Source organism: Molossus molossus, unplaced genomic scaffold (assembly GCF_014108415.1).
Source record: "Molossus molossus isolate mMolMol1 unplaced genomic scaffold, mMolMol1.p scaffold_m16_p_5, whole genome shotgun sequence".
Classification (NCBI taxonomy): domain Eukaryota; kingdom Metazoa; phylum Chordata; class Mammalia; order Chiroptera; family Molossidae; genus Molossus; species Molossus molossus.
The window spans coordinates 3,626,581-3,647,126 of NW_023425388.1; the positions used below are offsets into that span (position 1 = coordinate 3,626,581).

Genomic DNA, 20,546 nt, shown 5'->3' on the forward strand with positions numbered 1-20,546 from the left:
ATACAGAACAATACAAATGCTCTTCTTAAAAAGGGTTTGCTGCCCTTGGCTCAGTAGTTAGAGCGTCGGCCAGTGGACCAAAGAGTTGTGGGTTCAATTTCTGGTCAAAGTCATGTACCTGGGTTGCAGGTTTGATCCCCGGCCCTGGTCAGGGTCGTGAGGGAGACAACCAGTTGATGTGTCTCTCTCATATCGATGTTTCTCTCTCTCTCTCTCTCTCTCTCTCTCTCTCCCCCTCCCATTCTAACTAAAAATCAATGGAAAAATATCCTCAGGTGAGGATTGAAAAAAAAAAAAAGGATTTTCTATTCTGTCGTGGCTGTGGCCACATACAGTGATACCTCGGTTCTCGAACGCCTCGGTTTTCGACCAAATCGGTATTCGACCAGGAGATTCGAGAAATTTTGTCTCGGAATCCGAACAAATATTTGGAACTCGAACTTCCGAGATGAGCCGAGTTGAGCCGAATGGCGTTCATTCGGCCCAGCGCGCCTTGCTGCGTCCTCAGTGTGAGTGCAGAGAGAGAGTCACGCCTTGTGGAGTCACGCTTTCCTATTGGTTTCATTGCTTCGGTTCTCGAACAATTCGGTTCTCGACCGTCCTCCTGGAACGAATTATGTTCGAGAACCGAGGTATCACTGTAGTACCATCTAATGAAAAGTGCGCTGTCCCCGGGAGGGGTGGCCAAGCCTGTGGTCGCAGGGTCGGGCACCGTGGATGGTGTCCTCGCCCTTCCCGAATGCTTACACACAGGGGAATGGGGCGGCCGGGGCCACCAGGGGCCCGGATTCCTCCCCCGTGCGCCTCCTGGCCTCTGGGTCAGCCCGGACCAACACCGAGCTCCCGTCGTCACGCAGAGCCAGTCCCCAGTAAACACTCGTCTGAGCCGCCGTCCCGGGAAGGGGCTGGGTCCCCCGCTCCTCTGACGGCGCAGGCTGGACTGGCCAGAGGGCCAGGGCCTCTGTTCCTTTCCTTCTGCATTTGGGGTCCACTGGAGAGCCAGTGAGCCACAAGGATGTCACCTCAGGAGCACAGGTGCAACGGCATGGATGTGACTTCCCCAAAAAGGGGGACAAGTGCTTTTGATTTCCCGCTGCGGAGCCGGCATTGAAGGAAAGGTCACGAGGTAAACGCTCGCATCGCAGCTGGTATTCTCTCCAAGGAGTATTGTCTACGGCGGCGCAAACCTCCACCAATTCTGACCCCTGCGATGCAAGAGGACATTAAAAACGATGGCTCCGGACCCCTGTGGGGGCAGCCCAGCCCCTTCCCGCCCCAGACAGAGGGGCCCGTGGTCCACCCTGGGCAAGAGCACCAGATTCGCCCGGCTCTGCCTCCGCAGGGTGGCCTCCCAGAGGACACTCCAGAGATGTTTTGCCTAGTTTAAAACTCTTTCACTGAAACGTCATTCTTGCCTTTCCTCGTGACCTGACGTGCAGGGACGCAGTGTCACTGCCCGTCTGCGGAGGTGGCAAGCTCTGGAACCGGAGGCCAGAAGGCAGAAGAGTTCTGCAGGGAGAGGAAGGCGCAGAACCCGATTAATCCGTGTCGCCGGTTGGATGACGTCTGCTCTGCACTGGACGGTGTCCCTCTCAGACTCTGCATGTTGGAGCCCTAGCCCGTGACAGTGCTTGGAGGCGGGCCTGGGGCAGCTGTGGGTTCAGGTGAGGTCACGGGGATGGCCCTCCTGGTGGGTGTCTCGAAATCACGTGGGAGCTGTGGACATCCAGGAACGAGTGGACGTGGATCTCTGGTTTCACGCTCAAAGCAGAAATAAGTCCAGCTGGCGCTGTCACAATTTTAAAAATAAAGCGATAAAAGAGCTGGACCAACACGGGAGACATGTTTGTACTTCCAGACGTGCCTGTCTGTCCAACCACGCACAGAAGCCAGGAACCACGAGACCAGGCTGAAGTATTAAAAGTCTTAGTGCTCTCTCTCAAACAAAAAAATCAATAGAAGAAGAAGAAGAAGAAGAAGAAGAAGAAGAGGAAGCCCTGGCTGGTGTGGCTGAGTTGGTGGAGCACTGTCCTGTGCGCCAAGGGTCGCGGGTTTGACTCCCAGTCAGGGCACATGCCCAGGCTGCAAGGTCAGCCCCCCACAGGGCGCATGTGGGAGGCAGCCGATCATATTGATGTTTCTCTCTCTCTAAAAAATAAACAAACAAGCACTGGCAGCAAAACAAAAGGCAATTAACAGACTCGAGAAATAAATACGTGATAACTGGGGGAAATCATTTTTTGTTTGGCAAGGAACATTATTAACGAACTCTTTGCAGGGAAAAAGCCATTCCTGTGCTCACATGTTTGAAATTCTTGCTTTCACACGTTTTGAATCCAGTCCCCTAGGCTCCAGGAATTCGGGGTAGGCTGTCCTGATGCTAACCCCAGCCCACCGGTCTCCGGCGCGCTCAGGGAGCCACCTGCAGGCGACTCCGGGACGCGGGTTCTCCGGCTGCGCCGGGCTCCTTGGCACCCGCGGGTGCTCTGCCCCCTTGTGGCGAGAAGTTGCTATAACAACCAGGCCAGGGCCGCGGAGCTGCCAGGGAAGGATTCCCGGTGTCCAGCCCAAGGCCTTTCCATAGAGGGCGCTGTGAGAGCCGTGTGTGTGTGTGTGTGTGTGTGTGTGTGTGTGTGTGCGCGCGCGCGCGCGCGTTTTCCCGCGTGACAATGGTTAGTATGTGGATTTTACACATACACATACAAAAGCAATAAAAAAACTTGTAAGGTGCATAATTATGGGCTTAATGAAAGTTACTGATTTTTTAAAATCCAAGATGTGATATTCTATATGTAACCAACAGAACTCCTGCCTAGAACTAGGGTGTGTTTATCAGCTGCCTCCCGGTGAATCCAGAGGGTGCCCTGGTGCCTCGCACCCGTGGCTCGTACTCACACGCTCCAGAATGCCCGTCCACAGGGCCATGGGGGCCGACGTGACCAAGCTGGCCACATAACCAACATTCAGGATGGCTCTAGAACAGGGGTCAGCACACTTCTTTTTTCTGTAGAGGGCCACATGGTCACTATTTTGAATTTGTGACACATACGACTTCTGTCACAAGGACTCAACTCTGCCTTTGTCATATGAATGCAGCCCCAGACAGTATGAATGTGATTGTGTTCCAATAAAACTTTATTTATCAAAACAGAAGGAGGGCCGGATTTGGCTTGGGGGCCACAGCTGGCCAAACTCCGGTCTAGAATGTTCCTCCCTCTCTGAAACCCAGCGATGCTGCACCTGGTGGGCAGTGTGCCGGGCTGTGGTCTGCTGTCCCGAGTTCGGTGCCGTTCAGCAGTGGGACGGGCACAGTCCCTGGCTGCTGTTTGCTCAGTCAGTCTGTCCTCTGTGGGTCTGTTCCAAGTTCAGTGTGTGCAGACACCTTGTGCCCCAAGTCAACGTGTAACCTTGGCGCTGGGGGTGACATGGGTTCTCAGTGCTGTGTGAGGCCCCAAAGTCTTTGACCCAAGAAATCAGCTCAAGAAAAGGCAGCCTTAAATGTTCCCATCCTTGCCTGGCTGAACCAAAACGCACAAATTCCCAGACCTGCTCACCTTCTCCCAGAGACCCTGTGAACCAGAGCCCAGAGAGAAACACCGCCTGCCTCGTTCCTGCCGTGGCCCATGCGGGCCTCCCTCCTTCCCTTGGACCGGAGGCATCATGGCGCCCTCCTCCTCCTCCTTTCCTTCTCTCTTTCCACGCAGGGTCGGCCCTTCAGTGCGTGCCCTCCACAGCTCCCTGAACCCCCAAATTCCCAACTGGGAGAGGTTCAGGCCTACCACTTTCGGGGACATGTTTAAAATAGCTGGCACTTTGGGGTTATTTGCCACAGGTATCAAAAGGCCCAGCTTAGAGTAAGGCAGGCAGGAGGCTGTCCAGTGTGCCCAGCACTCAGCCCTGGAAGGCAGCCCCTGACCGGTGGGGGAGAGCAGTCTCGCTTCCAGTGTCCTGCGTCGGGCGGCCTGTGTGAGGATTTATTCTTATTTTATGTTATTTTATTTTTTATTTAGGTATCGTTGGTATACAATATTATATTAGTTATATTATTTTCAGGTGTACAATGTAGCGACTAGACATTTTTATACCTTACTTTTATACCTTGACATTTTTATAACCCACTGATTCTAGTAATCAATCATCTATCACTGTGCAAACTAATCGCAATATTACTGACTACATTCCCCTTCGCCTTTTTCACTCATCCCCTCAGCCCCTCCCCTCTGGCAACCATCCCTTCGATCTCTGTTTCCGTGAATCTGTTTTGTTTGTTCATTTTTTTTTAAGATTCCATACCTAAGTGAAACCATGTATGGTATTTGTCTTTTCCTGTCTGACTTATTTCACTGTGCGTAATACCCTCTAGGTCCATCCATGTTGTCACGAATGGCAAGATGTCTTTCTTTTTTATGGCTGAGTAGTATTCCATTGTGTAAATGTACCACAGCTTCTTTATCCATTCATCCACGATGGACACTTAGGCTGCTTCCACAGCTTGGCTGTTGTACATGATGCTGCAGTGAACACGGGCATGCATATATCTTTTGAATTTGTGTTTTCATTTTCTTTGGATAAATACCCAGAAGTGGAGTTTGCTGGGTCATGTGGTTACAGGGCAATCGGCTCCATGGAGGTGACAAGTCCCCCTTTCTTTCTGTTTTGTCCACTGGCGGTTCCCTGCAGTTAGTGTCTCTGTGTTTCTCAGCCTCTTTGGTCCCTTAACACCTGTTCGCCAGTTTGTCACATTAACTGCTCTGCCAGCACGAAGTGAGGTTTCTTCTCCTTCCTGGACCCCAACATCAGCTGTCCCGATAAAGCGTGTTGGCTGAGGGTTAGGAACGTGCCGTGAGGACCTCGACTGAGAAGAGTAGCAACTTCCGTTTGGTGGGAACAGGTCACACTGACCGCCTGCTGAGTGCTGGCCACGTGCCTGGCATCGTTCTGAGCTGTTGACCAGGATCGCTGTAGTGGACCGAGTGTCCCCCAGAATCTCAAAGTGCGGCCTTGTTTGGAGAGCGTCAGGGCTGGTCGAGGTGAGGGTCTGTGAAGGAGGTCATCTGGATTGGGGCGGGCCCTGGGGCCCGGAGGAGAGGCACTGCAGCCCGAGCAGAGGGGGCGGAGACGGCCACAAGCCCAGGACACAGAAGCCACAGAAGCTGGAAGAGGCAGGAAGGACCCTCCCCCTGAGCTGCGGAGAGAGTGTGGCCCTGCAGACACCTAGAGGCCACTGCAGCCCGAGCAGAGGGTACGGAGACGGCCACAAGCCCAGAACACAGAAGCCACAGAAGCTGGAAGAGGCAGGAAGGACCCTCCCCTGAGCTGCGGAGAGAGCGTGGCCCTGCAGACACCTAGATTGGGGACTTCTGGCTTCTAGAACCGTGAGAATAAACCTTTGCTTTTGGAGCCACCGATTTCATGGTAAATGGTTACAGCAGCCACAGGAGACCAATGGGTCGCTCCCTGAATTCTCACTCCAAGGCTGCGTTTGAAGAGCCTTCTGGAAACCTGGGCTCCCTGCTTTGGGTCAGCTGGCTCTTCCCTGAAGCAGGCACATCCCCCAGGCTTCATGCTGCCTCCGGGCCTCTGTGGCCAGTTGTCCCCGAGCCCCGAGCCCCCATCCTGGGGAAGCCTTCCCGACGGGGCCGAGCCCAAGCTCGCCTCCTGAGACAGGAGCTGGTTCTGGGGTCGTCCAGTGGGAGAGACGGGTGGACGGGCAGGGCAGTGGGGGACGGACGCGGCCCGTTCACTGGGGAGCCGTCGACCAGCAGCAGCTCCTCCCTGTGCCAACGTCCAAAGGGGGCGCTCATTGTCACCGAATGTGCTGAGCATCTTGAGGAGCTGGGTTTAGTTATCGTCTCGGACGAGGTGAAGTCCCTGCTGCCGTGTCCTCCCCGCGTGACTGCAAGGCCCTCGAAGGCATGAGGTTGCTCCACTGAGTCACCTCATGGGCCTCTGTCCCCCTCCTGGGATAGTCCTGACTGTAGCCTGGGTCGCCGAGCATCGTCTGCAGTCCGACAGGTGTGCAAGGTGCAAAGGGAGCGAGGGTCGATGGTGACAGGTCCGGCGTGTCCTTTGGGCAGACTGGAGAAAGAGACCCCTCCTGCCGCGTTCAGTCCCACTCCAGGGACCGAGACTCATGGCACGTGGACCTCCTCTGTCCAGCGTTGGGTGTCGTGTGTCGGGCCGTCCCCACAGCCTAGAGTGGGACTCTGTCCCTCACCAGTGCAGTGACGAGGAGGGGGCAGAACGTTGGAGGCACCCTGGTCACCCGGGGGTGGAGCCCTGCCCCCACGCACAGGGTGCTCACGGGCCTGGGACTGAAGGGGCTCAGTTCTGGGGCTCAGTTCTGCTGAGAGATGGATTCCCAAGAGCTGGAAAGGATGGCAGAGTTACCCCAGGAGTGGGAGAGGCAGGTTCCATCACAGAAGAGAGGGGGTCCCAGCATCTTCCCAAGAAGTCTGTTTCCGTCTTCCTCGGCTTCCATCGGCCCTTGCTGAACTTGACAAGGGAACAGAAGTTTAGTCTCCTGAGTCTCTAAGCTCCCTTGAGAACCTCACCCAGCCCCAGGCAAGCACCCCCAGGCTCTAGGTGGGTGCTCAGGGCTCCCGGTGGGTCCGAGAAGTGTCCTCACCGTGACCACCAGGGGGCAGCCACAGCCAGAATTCCTGCCTCCACCCAGGGAGAGCTGCAGCCGCTGCCCAGCTGGCCCCTGGCTCTGCTGTCCTGGAGCAGACAGACAGACAGACAGACAGACAGACAGACGCCGCAGTGCACCGGAGGGGCCAGTTTGCCAAACCTCCGACTGCTTTCTGTGCGTAGATTTGTTCCGTGTCCCCAGTGCGTCGGCCACGTGCAGTGTTTACCACTCCTTACCGACCCAGCCGCAGCTCTCTGTCCGTTTCCTCTGCCCTGGGGCCTCGTAACCTTCGGTTCCCCCGAGTCTGACTTACTGTGTGCGTCTCACGGGTGCCTGTGGCGGTCACGTACGGATGCGGATGTAAGACGGGCGCACGGGGGGAGCCCACAGCCGCGCCGGGAGGCACAGACCCGAAGTCTGCGGCCGTCTTCTCTGCCGTCCGCCCATGTGACTCCTGTCGTGGCCGCTGTCACATCACGACAGCGTCCGAGGGGCGGATGGGGTTCGGAGCCAGGGGAGGCAGCATTTCAGACCATGTCCTTCCGGCCCAGCCACCCTCCTTTTCCTCTGCCCGGCTGCAGTGTGCCAGGCGACCTTCTGTCTCTGAGCAGACCTCGGGGTACACAGTGCCCGTGTTGAGAATAACGTGTCTGATGCCACTAAGTGATTCCCTGTACAGAATTATCAAGTTGAGTTAGTGTAAAACTAACTCTTTACACAAAAGAGTAAAACCAGCAGACTCACGGGCCCTGCCCCCACAGTGTCCCTGTGGCCACAGCGATGGCCTGTCACCTCTGCGGACAGCCCTGTCCTCCTTCCCCACCTCGCCAGCCTCCAGGAGCCCTGGGCCTGTTAACAGGGGAAGGACAAGAGCCAGCGGTCAGGGAAGCTCCTGCTGACTTCCAATTGGTCCCTCAAGCGAGTAATGACCTTGGGTGTGTCCTGGAACCTCCCTGGCCCTCAGTTTTCTCAGCAGTTACGTGCCAGGCCATGGTTGGGGCTAGTTCTTCCAGGACGACGGTCCAGGGAATTGCGTCTCTCTTCCGGAGAAGTCCCAAGGCCAGGCCAGGCGGCTGCGGGACAGGTGAGGTGACGGATGGCCACCCTCCCCGGTCCCCGGTCCCAAGTCAGCCCTCAGTCAGCAGGTGCCCAGAAGCCCCCTTCGTGTGCACACAGCGGGCCCGGCAGCGTGAGAGGGAGCATCAGGTCAGCGTGATGACCTTGTCGTGCCGGGGAGGGCAAACTGATGCAGCCTCTCATCGGGGGGCTGGGACCTGTGGGTCCCCTGGCCAGGACCACGTTGGGGACAGCACTGCCAGAGATCCCGCCTGCTGCCACCAAGGCCGGGCAGCCTTCGGACGCAGGTCCCCTCTCAGACTCTGCTTTCTGCCAACTGTGGCCTGGGGCTGGCTGGGCCATTCTTTCTCTCTAAAACAGATGGTCTTGGGGCAGAATTACGCTGAAGGTCATGTTTTGTCCAGTCCACACAATTATAAAAAATTGAGTAAGTTGCCAATAATTAAAAATTGGGAGATTTCAAATAAACACCCCGATTTCCAGTTTCCTTTAAAAGCCCACATGGTCCTCAGGGTGGGGGCAGGGCGCCTCCCTAGAGGGGGCTCTGCTCCACCTGCGCCCGGGGTCCACGCCCTGGTCCTCTCCGTGGGACCTGCGGGGCCTGGAGTGTGTCCCCTGGAGTGTGTCCCCTGGCGATCTGACGTCCTTATTCCTGAGCCCAGGGCTGCTCATCAGAGCCCCCAAGAACCCACCTCACTTTCTAAAAGTCCCACACACACCGCAGGTCGCGATCAAAGGCTTTCCTGCTTTAAAGATCCCGTTAGCGCCTCCAGAGGCGCGGGGCCCCCACTGCTGTGCGCGGGTGGGTGCGCGGGTGGGTATACAGGTGGGTGCGCGAGTGGGTGCGCGGGTGGGTGCGCGGGTGGGTGCATATACAGGTGGGTGCGCGGGTGGGCGCGCGGGTGGGCGCGCGGGTGGGCGCGCGGGTGGGCGCGCGGGTGGGTATACAGGTGGGTGCGCGGGTGGGCGCGCGGGTGGGCGCGCGGGTGGGTATACAGGTGGGTGCGCGGGTGGGTGCGCGGGTGGGTGCGCAGGTGGGTATACAGGTGGATGCGCGGGTGGGTGAACAGATGGGTGCGCGGGTGGGTGCACAGTGCACGCCCCGGCTCTGCTGCCAGGCGCCCGAGCAGCTCCCAGCACAGCGAGCAGCCTGCAGTGTGCGCGGCCAGATGTGTGACTACATTAAAGAGCCTGAAAACAGGGCCCCGGAGGTTTGGGGGCGGGGGAGCAAGCCGAGCGGCCGGTCCCTCGAGGACAGGGACAGAGCAGGGCCTCTCCCTCCGCCCGAGAAGGAGTCCCGGCAGGAAGTGAGCTGGTGACAAGGGGCCAGGTCTGTGCCCGGACATCAAGGCCAGCATGACACCGCGGGCAGGTGCTGGGGGTCCTCCCACACCCGGCTCGCAGCCCTTCCTCCGGTGTGGGCAGGTGTCTCTCTGAAGCCGGAGCCGCTCGGGGCTCCGAGGTGCCAGCCGTCAAGCGGGCTTCCAGGGGCCCACGAACCCCCAAGACGGTGGGTAAGATGTTGTACCTGTGAGTATTGGGGGAGTGTAAGGAGGATCATTAGCTTTCAGGAGATGTTCTTCAAAGGACTCTGACCCCAAGAACCACCCATCGGGAGGACTCTAGGACCCAGGGCAGGTCCGCCCAGAACAGTCTGCTGGCTGGTGCAGAAGCCAGGGTCGGAGCTGGCTGGACGGACGTGGGCACCTGGGGGTGGCCAGGGGTGCTACGTGTTGCTTTATGTAGCCCTGTGCAGGCTGGGGACAGCTCTGCTTTGCTACACCGATCCACCCTCCCCAGGAAGGCCGGAAGGCGAGGCTGCGGGTGTCGCTGAGCAGGAGGAGGCGGCGGGGACCCAGGCCGGGGAGCTGGGCACTCTCAGGCCGGGCCTGCCAGCGAGGCTCCCTTCTGCTGCGGGGCAGCCCTCCTGGTCCTTGCTCCCCACCCGGTCCCGTTCCCGCCTCTCATCTGCGAGGGGAGGGGATCGTTGTCCGCTGGGGGAGGAGGGCAGAGGGGGAAGCTGTCCCAGGACAGGGGGCCAGAGGCGCTGTGGGAGCCTCCCGGGGCCGCCGCAGAATCCGAGGACGTGGCCTTCAACCGCGGGCACAGGTCCCCCAGCTCCGCAGGCCGGAGGTCTGAAGCCAGGGTGTCAGGGCCGCTCCCTGTGACCCACAGGGCAGGTCCCTCCTCGCCTCTCCCGGCTCCCGCTGGCGGCCCCTCACTCCAGTCTCGGCCTCTGTGGTCACGTGGGGTTCTCGCCGAGTGTCTGTGTCCAGATCTGCCCCTTCTTCAAAGGACATCGGTCATATTGGGTTGGAGCCTGCCCCAATGACCTGATGACATCTGCAAAGACCCCATTTCCAAATCAGGCCACGTCCGCAGGTACCAGGGCCTGGAACGCGTCTTTCAGGAGAACCCAGTTCAGCCACAGTGGGCACATGACCTCCAGTGGCCCGGCCACCTCAGTCCTGTGTGTTGCCACTCACCCTCCTCCCCCGCCCCCCCAGGCTCTTGGGGGGGGGCTGCCTCTCGCCGTGACAACTGAGCACCTTCTCCTTGTACACGTTCTGAGGTGGGCATTTTCCTCCTGCATCTCATCCCATAAGTAGGTGTCTCAGCTAGAATGTTGATCTGCTGCTTTAACACGAACCAAGATGACAGTGTCTTAAGGAAGGCTGGAATCAGTTTCTTTTTCCGATCAATTCTGAGCGGGTGGGTGTCCGGGAAGGCTGGGAGGCCCTGCCCTATGGCATCGCCCAGGGACCCGGACTGCCATCTGTGAACGTACGGTCCATTTCCAGAGTCGGCGCTGGCTCAGCACCGCATCGGGTCCCAGCCGCTGGGGCGTGGGGAAGAGGCACTGGACTCCACCTGCCCCCACTACTCCCACTTCTACTGGCCAGAACCTCATCACATGCTCTGGCTAGCTGCAAGGGAGCCTGGGAAACACGGCTCTTACCTCAGAAGCCACAGTCTCAGGGAACAGATGCTGGGGACAGCTGGCCGTGTGTGGCAGAAGGAACAGTGTTATCAATTCACCCTCATCCCTGCAGCAGTACCGAGCGTAGGACTGGAAACGCCAGACTGTCCCACAGACGCTGCCCCGTGTGACCAGGACAGGGTCAGGGCGAGGGCTTCGTCTCGGGGAGGTGCGCGTGGGGCCGCTCCACAGCCAGCTGGTTCTCAATGACGCAGCACGCCCTGCAGCTCTCCAGGACGCGGGCGCGCACGTACGCCTTGTCCTTCTCCTGCCAGGTGTCCGACTCGATGTACACGTTGAAAGGGTCGTGGGAGTGCTCCAGCTTCTTGGAGCGGATGTAGCTCAGCATGATGCCCAGGGTGAAGAAGCCGAAGAAGCCCAGCACCATGAGGATGTAGAGCGCCTCCATCTCGCCGTGGCTGTCGCCGGGGGACCTGCGGGCCAGGCCGGACGTGTTGCCGCCCTGCTGAGCTGTCGCCTGCCACAGCCTAGTCAGGAAGGGTGTCACAGCGGTGGCGTTGGACGGGACCATCTTGCCCGCCGAGGTTCGAGCCTCGGGGCAAACCGTCTGGAAGGAAAGGGCAACATGAAATCCGAGACCACACGTCACACGCCACACGTCACACACTCCCCAGCCGTGCCTTGTGCCACCCTGGGTCTCTCTCGATTGACCAGTAGATTCCCTCTTATTTCCACTCACCGGCCCCACCGCCCTCCAGGGGCGACCACCGTAATGAGCTTCTTCAACACACATCGCAACGTCCGTGTGCATTTCAGTCCACGGCTAAGGACCAGATCGTGTCCCTCCCCCCACTCATAGGAAGCCCCCCCCAAGAAGTGACTGAACCCGGAGACAGGGTCTTCAGGAGACAATCGAGGTTCAGCGAGTCCTGGCCAATTTGGCTCAGCGGTTAGAGCGTCGGCCTGCGGACCAATGAGTCTCGGGTTCGATTCCGGTCAAGGGCAACTCAGTTGCAGTTTGTCCCTGTCCCTGGTCGGGGTTGTGCAGGAAGCAACTAGCCGATGTGTCCCTCTCACATCGATGTTTCTCTCTCTCCCTCTCTCTCTCCTACACTATCAAGATAAATAGAAAAATATTCTTGGGTGAAGATTAACAAAATAAAAATAGTGAAGAAGGTTCGGTGAGGTCTGAGGGCAGAGCCCAGTTCACCAGGACGTCCTTCTGGGAAGAGGAGGAGGTCTGTCTCCCTGCCGGGTGCAGACACCGTGAGATGGTGCCGCCCGCAGGCAGGTGGACAGCTGTCACCGAGACAAACCCTGCGGGGACCCCAGCTTGACTTCCCAGCATCCCTCACTGAGAACAGAAGTGGGGTGTTGCAGGCCCAGCCTCGTGTTCGAACGGTGGTCTGAGCAGACACTATGGGGTGGTGGCGGGTGACGACTCCCCTCCCCTCTCCTGCTCAGCACGGTGGCTTCCGGCCCACTCGAGTCCCACCTGCACCCCCTCCCGTCCACAGTGCACAGCACTTGCGCGTGTGCCCACTGCTCCCCGTGCCCATCCCCAGAGCAGGCGCTGCCGTGCCACCGACTCCACAGAGGGTGACGGACGGCCTCCTGGGGCCTGGGAGCCCTCCCGCTTCTGCGGCTGCTGCCGGTGGTTCGTACAACTGGCCAGACCGAGTGTGCAGGACCTGGGAGGGGGTGCCAGGGACAGCCACTTGAGTGGAAAACCCGCCCTCTCCCCGGGCAGCCTGGGGCATGGTCCTGTGAGTTCACGGAGAGCCCCCAAGGGGCCGGTATACCAGCTCGTGCTGTTTGCCCCTCTGCCCACGGAACGGCTGCCCGAGCCACGTGAAAGGTGACAGTCCCCACCACTTTCATCTGATGTCACTGTCCCCGAGTACCCGCCCCACCGGCCCTGGCTCTGTAGGAGACTCTCCAGGAACCGAAGCCCTCGCCAAGGTGGCCTTGTGGTCACTGATGAGCTAAGACAGGTTTTCTCCTTTTGTCTGTGAAAATGCTGGTCTCTGCCCCCAGGGCCTCCCGGGAAACAAAAGCCCAGGGCCACGTGGGTGAGCCAGCACTGCCAACTCAACCCAGAGGGCACCGGGAGCTGGGCAGACTAAGTGGTCTTCCTTCCTTCGCAGGGCTCACAGCCCTCGAGTGGACACCGTGGGCGGCTGTGGGGAGAAGGGCAGAGGCCTTCAGGAGCAGCGTGTCTGGCTGTGGGGAGACCCCCACGCAAGTGGGGGGCGGCGCTCAGGCCTTCCCGGCTCAGTTGAGGCTGTGATGTCACCTGTCATCCTGCCTAACACAAATGTCCACCTCAAACCCCCAAACTGGACCCAGAGCTACTTCTTTGTAGAACTGGCTTAATTTCCGAAGGTTTACCGACCACGGGGGAGGTGAAGAGGCGGGGCCCCTCCTTGCGTCCTCCCCCGTCCCGGGGGTGTGGCTGCACCCCAAGGCATCCTCGCCCCCCCCCCGATCCTGGTCACTGCCCCTGCTCTTCCAAGCTCGCCCCGCGGCCATGACCAGGCACCCTCGAGCCCAGAGCAGTGCGTCCGGTGACCTTCCACGGACCCCTCCACCTTCGCCATCCCCCCACTTCACACCCGGCACCCACCCCTCCTGGGAGGAAGAGCCTGCTCCACACCTCAGGGAGCTGCGGGCACCCTTCGGAGAAGCGCCCCGTTTCCCCTGGCTGCCAGCCCTGAGTGGGAGGGGCCTGCGCCCTCTCCTGCTCCTCTGTCCGGCTTGGCTGGGACCCTGGCCCCGCTGGCCCTTCCGGACCTGCCCGCGGCTCGTCTCTGCTCCTCGCCCTTGGCCTCCTGGGTGGGACCTGGTCCTGCTTGGAGGTGCAGTCCTCTCCTCCTCCGACAGCCTCTCTGATGCCTGGGGCGGGGTGATCGCCACCCACACCGGCCCCTGGAAGGCTGCTGCGCTTCGGCAAGGTCACCACCTCTGCCCCTGTCCTGTCCCCCATGGCCTCCCGGGCGCACAGCGACATGGAGCTGTCTGAGGCCGCCTCTGCCGTGCGGGGCTGCTGCTCCTGGCCGCCTGTCCCCTGCACAGACCCATGCGCTGGCTCTGGGCTGAGCGAGATCCCTTGTCAGGAGGGGCCCCTGTCCTCCTGCAGCCACAGGCCGGGTCTGTGAGGGGAGGGCAGAGGCGCTCAGTGTCGGAACATCGTCTCCTGGCAGCCGGGCCTCGCAGCCCAGGTCAGGCTCCTTGGGCCAGCTCGTCCTGCCTTTTTCCCTGCGGAAGACGGGGAGACGGGTCACTGACGTTGGGGCGGTGGGTCCCGGACCAGGGCGAGTGGCCGACCGCGTGTGGCACTCGGCGGTGCACACTTAGTGCTCCAAGTGTGAGTGCACTGGCTTTTCCAACTTGTTAGGGAACAGCCCAGGGACTGGGGGGCTGGGGGGTTGGGGCTCGACTCTCTCCCCCTTGTGGAGAAGCGGTCAAAACAAGAGACATGTGCTTGTGCCTTTCCTGACACCAGTGGGTTTGAGTCTGTGCCCGGAGACCTGCCCGGGGCTAAGCTGCAAAGCCAGCACCCGGCCCCGTTCCAGCCAGGCGGTGGGCAGGAGTCACCGGGTGACCATATTTTTCTTAAAACCTTAGACCCAGGGCTGCTGGAAACACGTGATAGGAGGCTCCGGGCAGCTGAGTCATCCGAACACGACGTCCGGCATTTTCTTGTGAAATGATTGGCAACCACTTGTGCACAGAACGCAGCGCAGAAGACTGACGGGCCTTGAGCTGATCATAGAGTTTTTTCCAAAAACCCAGAGTGGCCACCATTGGGTTAGAGCATTCTTATCACCACATCCCCACGCGAGACGAGGACTGAGACGGGCCGTCGCCAAGGGGGTGGGTTTAGAACAAATCCACAGGCATTTCTGCAATTGGTTCATTCTGGTGAGTTCGCCGAGACCGGTCACTTAAACCAGACGGACTCTCCTAGGGCGGAGGAAGCAATCAGAACCTGGGCCTTGAAAACCTGCCAGGTCCAACGCTCCGGGCCCTGTTCTCGGGTGCTGTGCTCAGCCCTGGGCCCACTCGAATCACCTCGTCAGTGCAGGCTGCGGCTCCGGCCCTGGGGTTTCGGACCCAGAGGCTCCCAGGCCGCGAACGTGCACTTCTAACAAGTTCCCGGGGCTATCCCGGTGACTGACTTATTAGAATCACCTGGGGAGCTTTATTTATTTTCTTTTTCTTTTTTTTTTAAATCCTCACCCAAGGACATTTTTCTATTTATCTTCAGATAGAGAGGGAGGGAGGGAGGGAGGGAGGGAGGAACATTGATGTGAGAGAGACACATCAACTGGCTGCCTCCCACAGGACCCCAGCCAGGGCCACGGATGAACCACAACCCAGGTAGGTGCCCTTGACCAGAATCGAACCCGCGACTCTTTAGTCCTCAGGTTGACACGCTAACTGCTGAGCCAAACCAGCCAGGGCCCACCTGGGGAGCTTTACAATATACTGAGGCCTGGATCCCTCCTCCAAAGACTGTGCTGTCCTGGGTCAGGGGTCCCGCCGGGCACTGAGACTGAGAAGCTCCCCAGGGGACCCTAACTTGGACCAAGACTGAGAACCACGGGCTATGGTGGGGACCTCAGGAAATGGCCCAACCAGTCTTTGGAGCTGCAGGGTTCTGGGGGAAATGCTATAAGAAGGGAAACATGATTTCATAGCATACTTTTCCAGTCTCATTTGTTTTTCAGATTTTCTCCTTTGGGCTCACAGGACGCCGGTGTAATCTGAAGAGAAATTGCAGCCCCCGCCTCACTCACATCGGCGTCTCAGTTACGATGAGCCTGCCCGAGCTCCAGGCCGCCCCAGAAGCAGGTTAATCAACTGCCCTTCACACAACAGCTCCGAGATGCCAGAGGAAACGCTGTTTCTCACTGGACTCGTAATGTGGTGCATGGCTTTGCTAAATGCCCCGGGCGGCCCCCAGGCTTGCTGCTGGGTCACGTGTGTTTCTGTGTAATGGGCCTCAAAATGAGCTTGGCAATGTCCTCTAATAGGGTGGCTTTAATGACACAGATCCCAATCTGCATGTCAGCTGGGGGTGCACGTCCCAGTCCCCAAGTTCCCCTCCATTATGACGACAAAACACTGCCCAATGGCGGCCGCTTTCGACTTGGACTCAGATGACCCTGGACAGTAACTGATCTGACAAGCCCGGCTTGCGGGGAACGGCTCCGCAGAGGTGAGCAGACTCACCTAAGGTCATGTCTCTCATCAAACAAGCAGCTAAGATGTAAAGATTTAGTGCAGAAGAGGCGGTTCTCGGGTCTTTGCAGAGAGGAATGGATTCTTTACTTCGGCTCAAAGGGACCGAGGGACCGGCTGCTTGTCTTGAGTAAAACTGGGTCTACCCAAGTGGGGACTGGCTTCTGACCGAACTATGCCATCAGGGGCCCCTCGCTGCCAGAAGAAACCACAGGCTTCTGCACCTTGCACGTGAACAGAGGGCTGGGGGCAGGAGCAGCGGGAACCGGGGTTCCAACTGCAGACACGACCAGCACGATGCTCAGACTGCTGACGTTCTGAGAGCTGCCGGGACCTGGGGCACAGCCTGGTGCTGACCACTGCGAGGGGAGACCAGCGGAGGCTCAGCCTGGCTCTGAGGCCCGCCCACGCCCACGCAGGGGGCAGGGGGTGACGCCACCCGCTCCCGGCACGCACCGGCCTCTGCTTTCTCCCACACGTCCCAGCTCCGTGCCTATCAGCACCGATAGCAGCCTGGAGGCTTTCGGGACAGATTTCCCAGCAGGGCCACTTTCCATTCTTCCCTAAGCACTTACTGGACGGGGCGGGCTTCTGCGGCTGACTCCAAGCCTCGTTCCGAGAGGGCAGATCCTGGGGGTGAGCAGGGGAGGGAAGATGTCAGACCCGGAGCTCGGGGGTCTGAGGTCCAGCCTGGTGCGGTCCTGGATGAACCCTATGCCCCCTGGGCTTCAGCTCGTATCCAGGCAGAGTGAGAATAACTCTCCTCTCAGCCCTACCAGCTTTCCTTGGGCATTTTCTCGAAAGAGTGTCAGGTCTTGAACCCATCCACCATGAGGCCCGATCTGTCTCAGGAAGAGACCCCGGGCAGAAAAACTATGGATGAGCCTAGTTTCGGGGAACGTGACCTTACAGCATCCAGAATTCTGTGAGCCGGTTCTCCTTAGAAGCAGCTGTCAACAGTTCGCATCATCAACTCGACACTGTGCCCGAATTCTGGGGACACGTTTGCCTCCTTGTACAAAGGGAGCCAACGGGGGCCCCCAACCCTTCCAGGCAGTTGGCTGGCTGTGTCTTGGCCCTCCCACGTGACCGTCCTGGGAGGAAGCCCGGCACTGAGGTGCAGGGTCTGAAGGAATCTGGACGAAGCCTGCGCAGAGGCTCAGCACCCAGCTGTCCTCCCAGATCAGAGAAAATCCCTGCCACCTCCCTGCTGGGCATGGGGTGTGGCCCTTGAGTCCGGGTCACAGGACCAGAAGCTTCCCAGACCTCTCCGTGGGTGATGGAGGGGGCTGGTGGGAGAAGGATGGAAATGCAAACCAGCGAGCTGGTGGGAGGGACCTGGTCAACACAGGAAAAGGACGAGCACTTTGGGTGGGACTGGGGACAGTAAGACTCCCAGGTCTGCGGGCCGCTGGGGTCCCATCTCTGCAAATTAAATCGACCCAGAGCCTCTGCTTCTCTGAAAGCAGACTAATGGGCCCTGGCCGGACTCCACCGCAGGTTCTGGGAGGTGCGGGAAAAGCCCCAGTTTCCCGTCTCTCGTTTTCGCCACTTTTCTGTAAGAAAGGCGAGGCCACCGGATTTGCTTGTCAAAAGTCTGCTGGGCTCCCCAAAGCCTGCTCCTGTGCCAACCTGCGTGTGAGGCCCCACCCTGACGTCCCCGCCCTCTCTGACCCCTCACAGCACCTGCCCACCAGCTCATCGTCTACCTTGTAGCAGCTTGTTGACTGTCTGGGCACTTATTCCTGGAGCTCAGCAAGGTGCCGCCACACACCCGGCTCCCTGGCGCCCCAGCCGGTAAGTCGCAATATGGGTTTGCAGAATTCAATGAGAAGGCAAGTATTCCATTCGACACGACTGCAAAGTGCGGGCAAATGCTGGATAAAGTAGACCCGCTCTGGGAAGGAACTGGGGGGAGGGGCAAGTGAAAAACTATCAATGTAGCATGTTTTCATGTAATAAATTTAAACTATTTTTATGTATTGTATTAGTATCATTTGTTTTGTATATGAAATGGATACGAGTCGCATCATCAGCTATGTAACTGCAATCAACCTTATTCCTGAAAAGGGTGCAACAGTCAGGAACTGTCAGTCATACCGCATAATTTCCATCCTTCCCCCACGGGGACCCTTGCCCCACTTCCCTGTTCTCCAGTGTGCTTACCGCCTGCTAAGATAACGCAGTTTTCCTATTCATAGGGTCACGGTTTCTTGTTCGCCCTCCCCGCCGGGAGGCAAGCCTTGGAGGGCAGGGATCTTGTTCCTCGTCGGAGCCCCGAGGCTAGGACGGGGCCTGGCTGGACAGGTGCACGGTGGACACTCGCCGGAGCGGGCAGGCGCACACGCTGCGCCGGTGAACACCTGTCCCGTTCCACTACCTGTCCCAGTCCACTGCCGGACCCGAGCCGCTCAGACTCTCCTGCCCTCCCTGCAGGGCTGGGGTGGCAGCAGGAGCCCCTCGGACGCCCGCTGAGCGCACTTTATTTTCAAAACAAGTCACTTTCTAATGACCTTTCAAAAGTGAGACAGCCCGGAATGTTCTGGAAACCCACAAAGCCTTCCCGAGACCCATCCCCAGCTCACTCCGCGAGCGGCCTGAGAACAGACGGACAGCAGCAGGGTTCTGTCCCCTCCTCCGAAATCCAGAGGCCAGAGTCGGGCTTTCCGGCCGCGCTCGGCACAGGTGGATTAACGCAGCTGTGGGACCGCCCAGAGTTCCCACCGCCGGCAGCGTGGCCACCGACAAGGCCCCTGGTTAACGGGGCAGGAAGCTCCTTTCTCACCTAAATGTAGACTCAACCTGTGGCTCACGCACGGAGCGTGGGAAAGGGCTGCGCAACTCGGGAGGGACTCCCACGCGCGGCGGCCGCCGCTGGCGGTGCGCATTCCCCCTGATCACTGTGCTCAAGACCAGACACCGGGAACGTCCTCCGTGTTCCGTGCCGTTCGCCCAGGGGGTGCCCAGCCCCCAGAACCTGCCTGGTCAAAATACAAATAAAAGTTCCCTTTGAGGCCGGTGTACATTGCACGAGCCGAAAGGCTCTGCAATCAGACGGGGACTGAGACTGTGGGCGGTTTCCAAGTTCTTGGGAAGCTTTTAGGTATTTTACAACTTTTCTACACGAACGTCTGTCATCGAACAGTAATGGGAAAATGCTGCCGTTCCTCGTGGTGACGGAGTTTCTGTGCTGGTGTTCGGCAAACGGAGAGGACCCCCGGCAAGGAGTCCCCGCCACACGGTCGCCTAGCCTCCTGCCTGGGGACGCGGTGCGCGCCCTGGGCTCCGACCGGGTCCCTGGAGTCCCCTTAGGGTCGCCTCACTGGGGCACCTGAGCGCGGGCGAGGAGCCCGGGGGCAAGAGCCCTGGACTTACCGGGTCTGGGGCGCCCAGGGAGCCGGGTGTGCAGCGGAGTCCGTGCGGGCCGAGCGCTGGGCACCGACAGCCGAGCCCCAGCGGCGCCCTCCGCGGCCAAGTGCGCGGCCGGCGGGCGGGGCCTCCCCAGCCAGCGGCCGCCCCGCCCCGCCCCTGTCGTCCCGGGCGACCCCCACCCCGTACTTGCGCCCTGGCCGAGCGCTTTGGATCACGGGCGGGTAGGCGCAGGGCCAGCAGAAAGCCCGCATCACAAATGCCAGACAGACAGACAGGCAGACAGACCCACCTTCGTGCAGGTGTTTGGAGTTGGCGGGCAAGAAGCAGCTGTTGCTGAGAAAGGCCGCAGGGGAAGCCCCGCCCCCGGTCAGGCGCTCGGACTGACACCCCCACCCCGCCCGCAGCTCCTCAGCGTAGCTTCAGGGGTGCTCCGAACCCCAGCGACTCCTCTTAGCGGCGCCGCCCCCCGGCTGTGGTCACGCACCTGCTGGCATTCACTGAGCACCTTCCGAGGGAGTGTCAGCCCTGAGCTGGGCTGCAGCTGCGGGCACCAGGCCTTGGCCCCTGGGCTCCTAAGTGCTTGGCGACCCCAGGCAGACTCCACAGCAGATGCCCCCGCTGTGGAAGCCAGAGTGAAGTCACTGGGACTCGGGTCCGGACTACGGCCTGCGGGTGGGTAGCGGAGGAGGCTCCTGGCCTGGAGCTGGAAGGCATGGTAGGCGCCCCACGATCTTCTCGGGCCCATCACTGCTCGGGCGGCCCACCCGGTGCGGCGTTCTCGGACCCAGCCCGGCTGGCAGCCTCTGTATACTGCGTGCTACGGCACCCACGCGGCCACTTCGGGAAGTCTGAAAATGTCCAGCCATTCTCCAGAGGATCTGAACCGTGGGAGAGCTTTACGCATAGAGAAAGCTCTTCGTAGTTCTACGTACACAACTCGAATCTCATGTCTCCAAGTACAAAAACGGTTCAATTATGGTTCCCTGACACAGCGCTAGTCTACACAGTGAATGTTACACGCACTCACTAAGATAACGTGCGGGAAATGACTTGTGACAACGTGAGGGCTCCCCATATTACAATGGTAAGGGCAGATGCAGGGCCCTGTAGTGCGTGGACAGGATGCTATGTGTTATTTCAAAAGACAGTAGGGAAGCCCTGGCCGGTTTGGCTCAGCGGTAGAGCGTCAGCCTGCGGTTCAGAGAGACCCAGGTTCGGTTCCCGCTAAGGGCACGTACCTCGGTTGCAGTTTGTCCCCGGCCCTGGTTGGGTCCT

At 59.5% G+C, this 20,546-nt stretch overlaps 1 protein-coding gene across 1 annotated transcript; it reads right to left on the minus strand.

The window, feature by feature from the left end:
• Positions 1 to 10,833: 10,833 nt before the first annotated feature.
• Positions 10,834 to 19,307, minus strand: KCNE1 (potassium voltage-gated channel subfamily E regulatory subunit 1). Its single transcript, XM_036243750.1, has 2 exons — positions 19,275 to 19,307; positions 10,834 to 11,259 (listed from the first exon to the last, which is right to left on the minus strand). Exon 2 carries the CDS (start codon positions 11,221 to 11,223, stop codon positions 10,834 to 10,836), a length of 390 nt encoding a protein of 129 aa, XP_036099643.1. The 5' UTR covers positions 11,224 to 11,259; positions 19,275 to 19,307.
• Between the last annotated feature and the right edge of the window lie 1,239 nt (positions 19,308 to 20,546).

Excerpts from the sequence above, each read along its gene's own strand:
- KCNE1 (XM_036243750.1), bottom strand. The coding sequence starts at position 11,223 with ATGGTCCCGTCCAACGCCACCGCTGTGACACCCTTCCTGACTAGGCTG.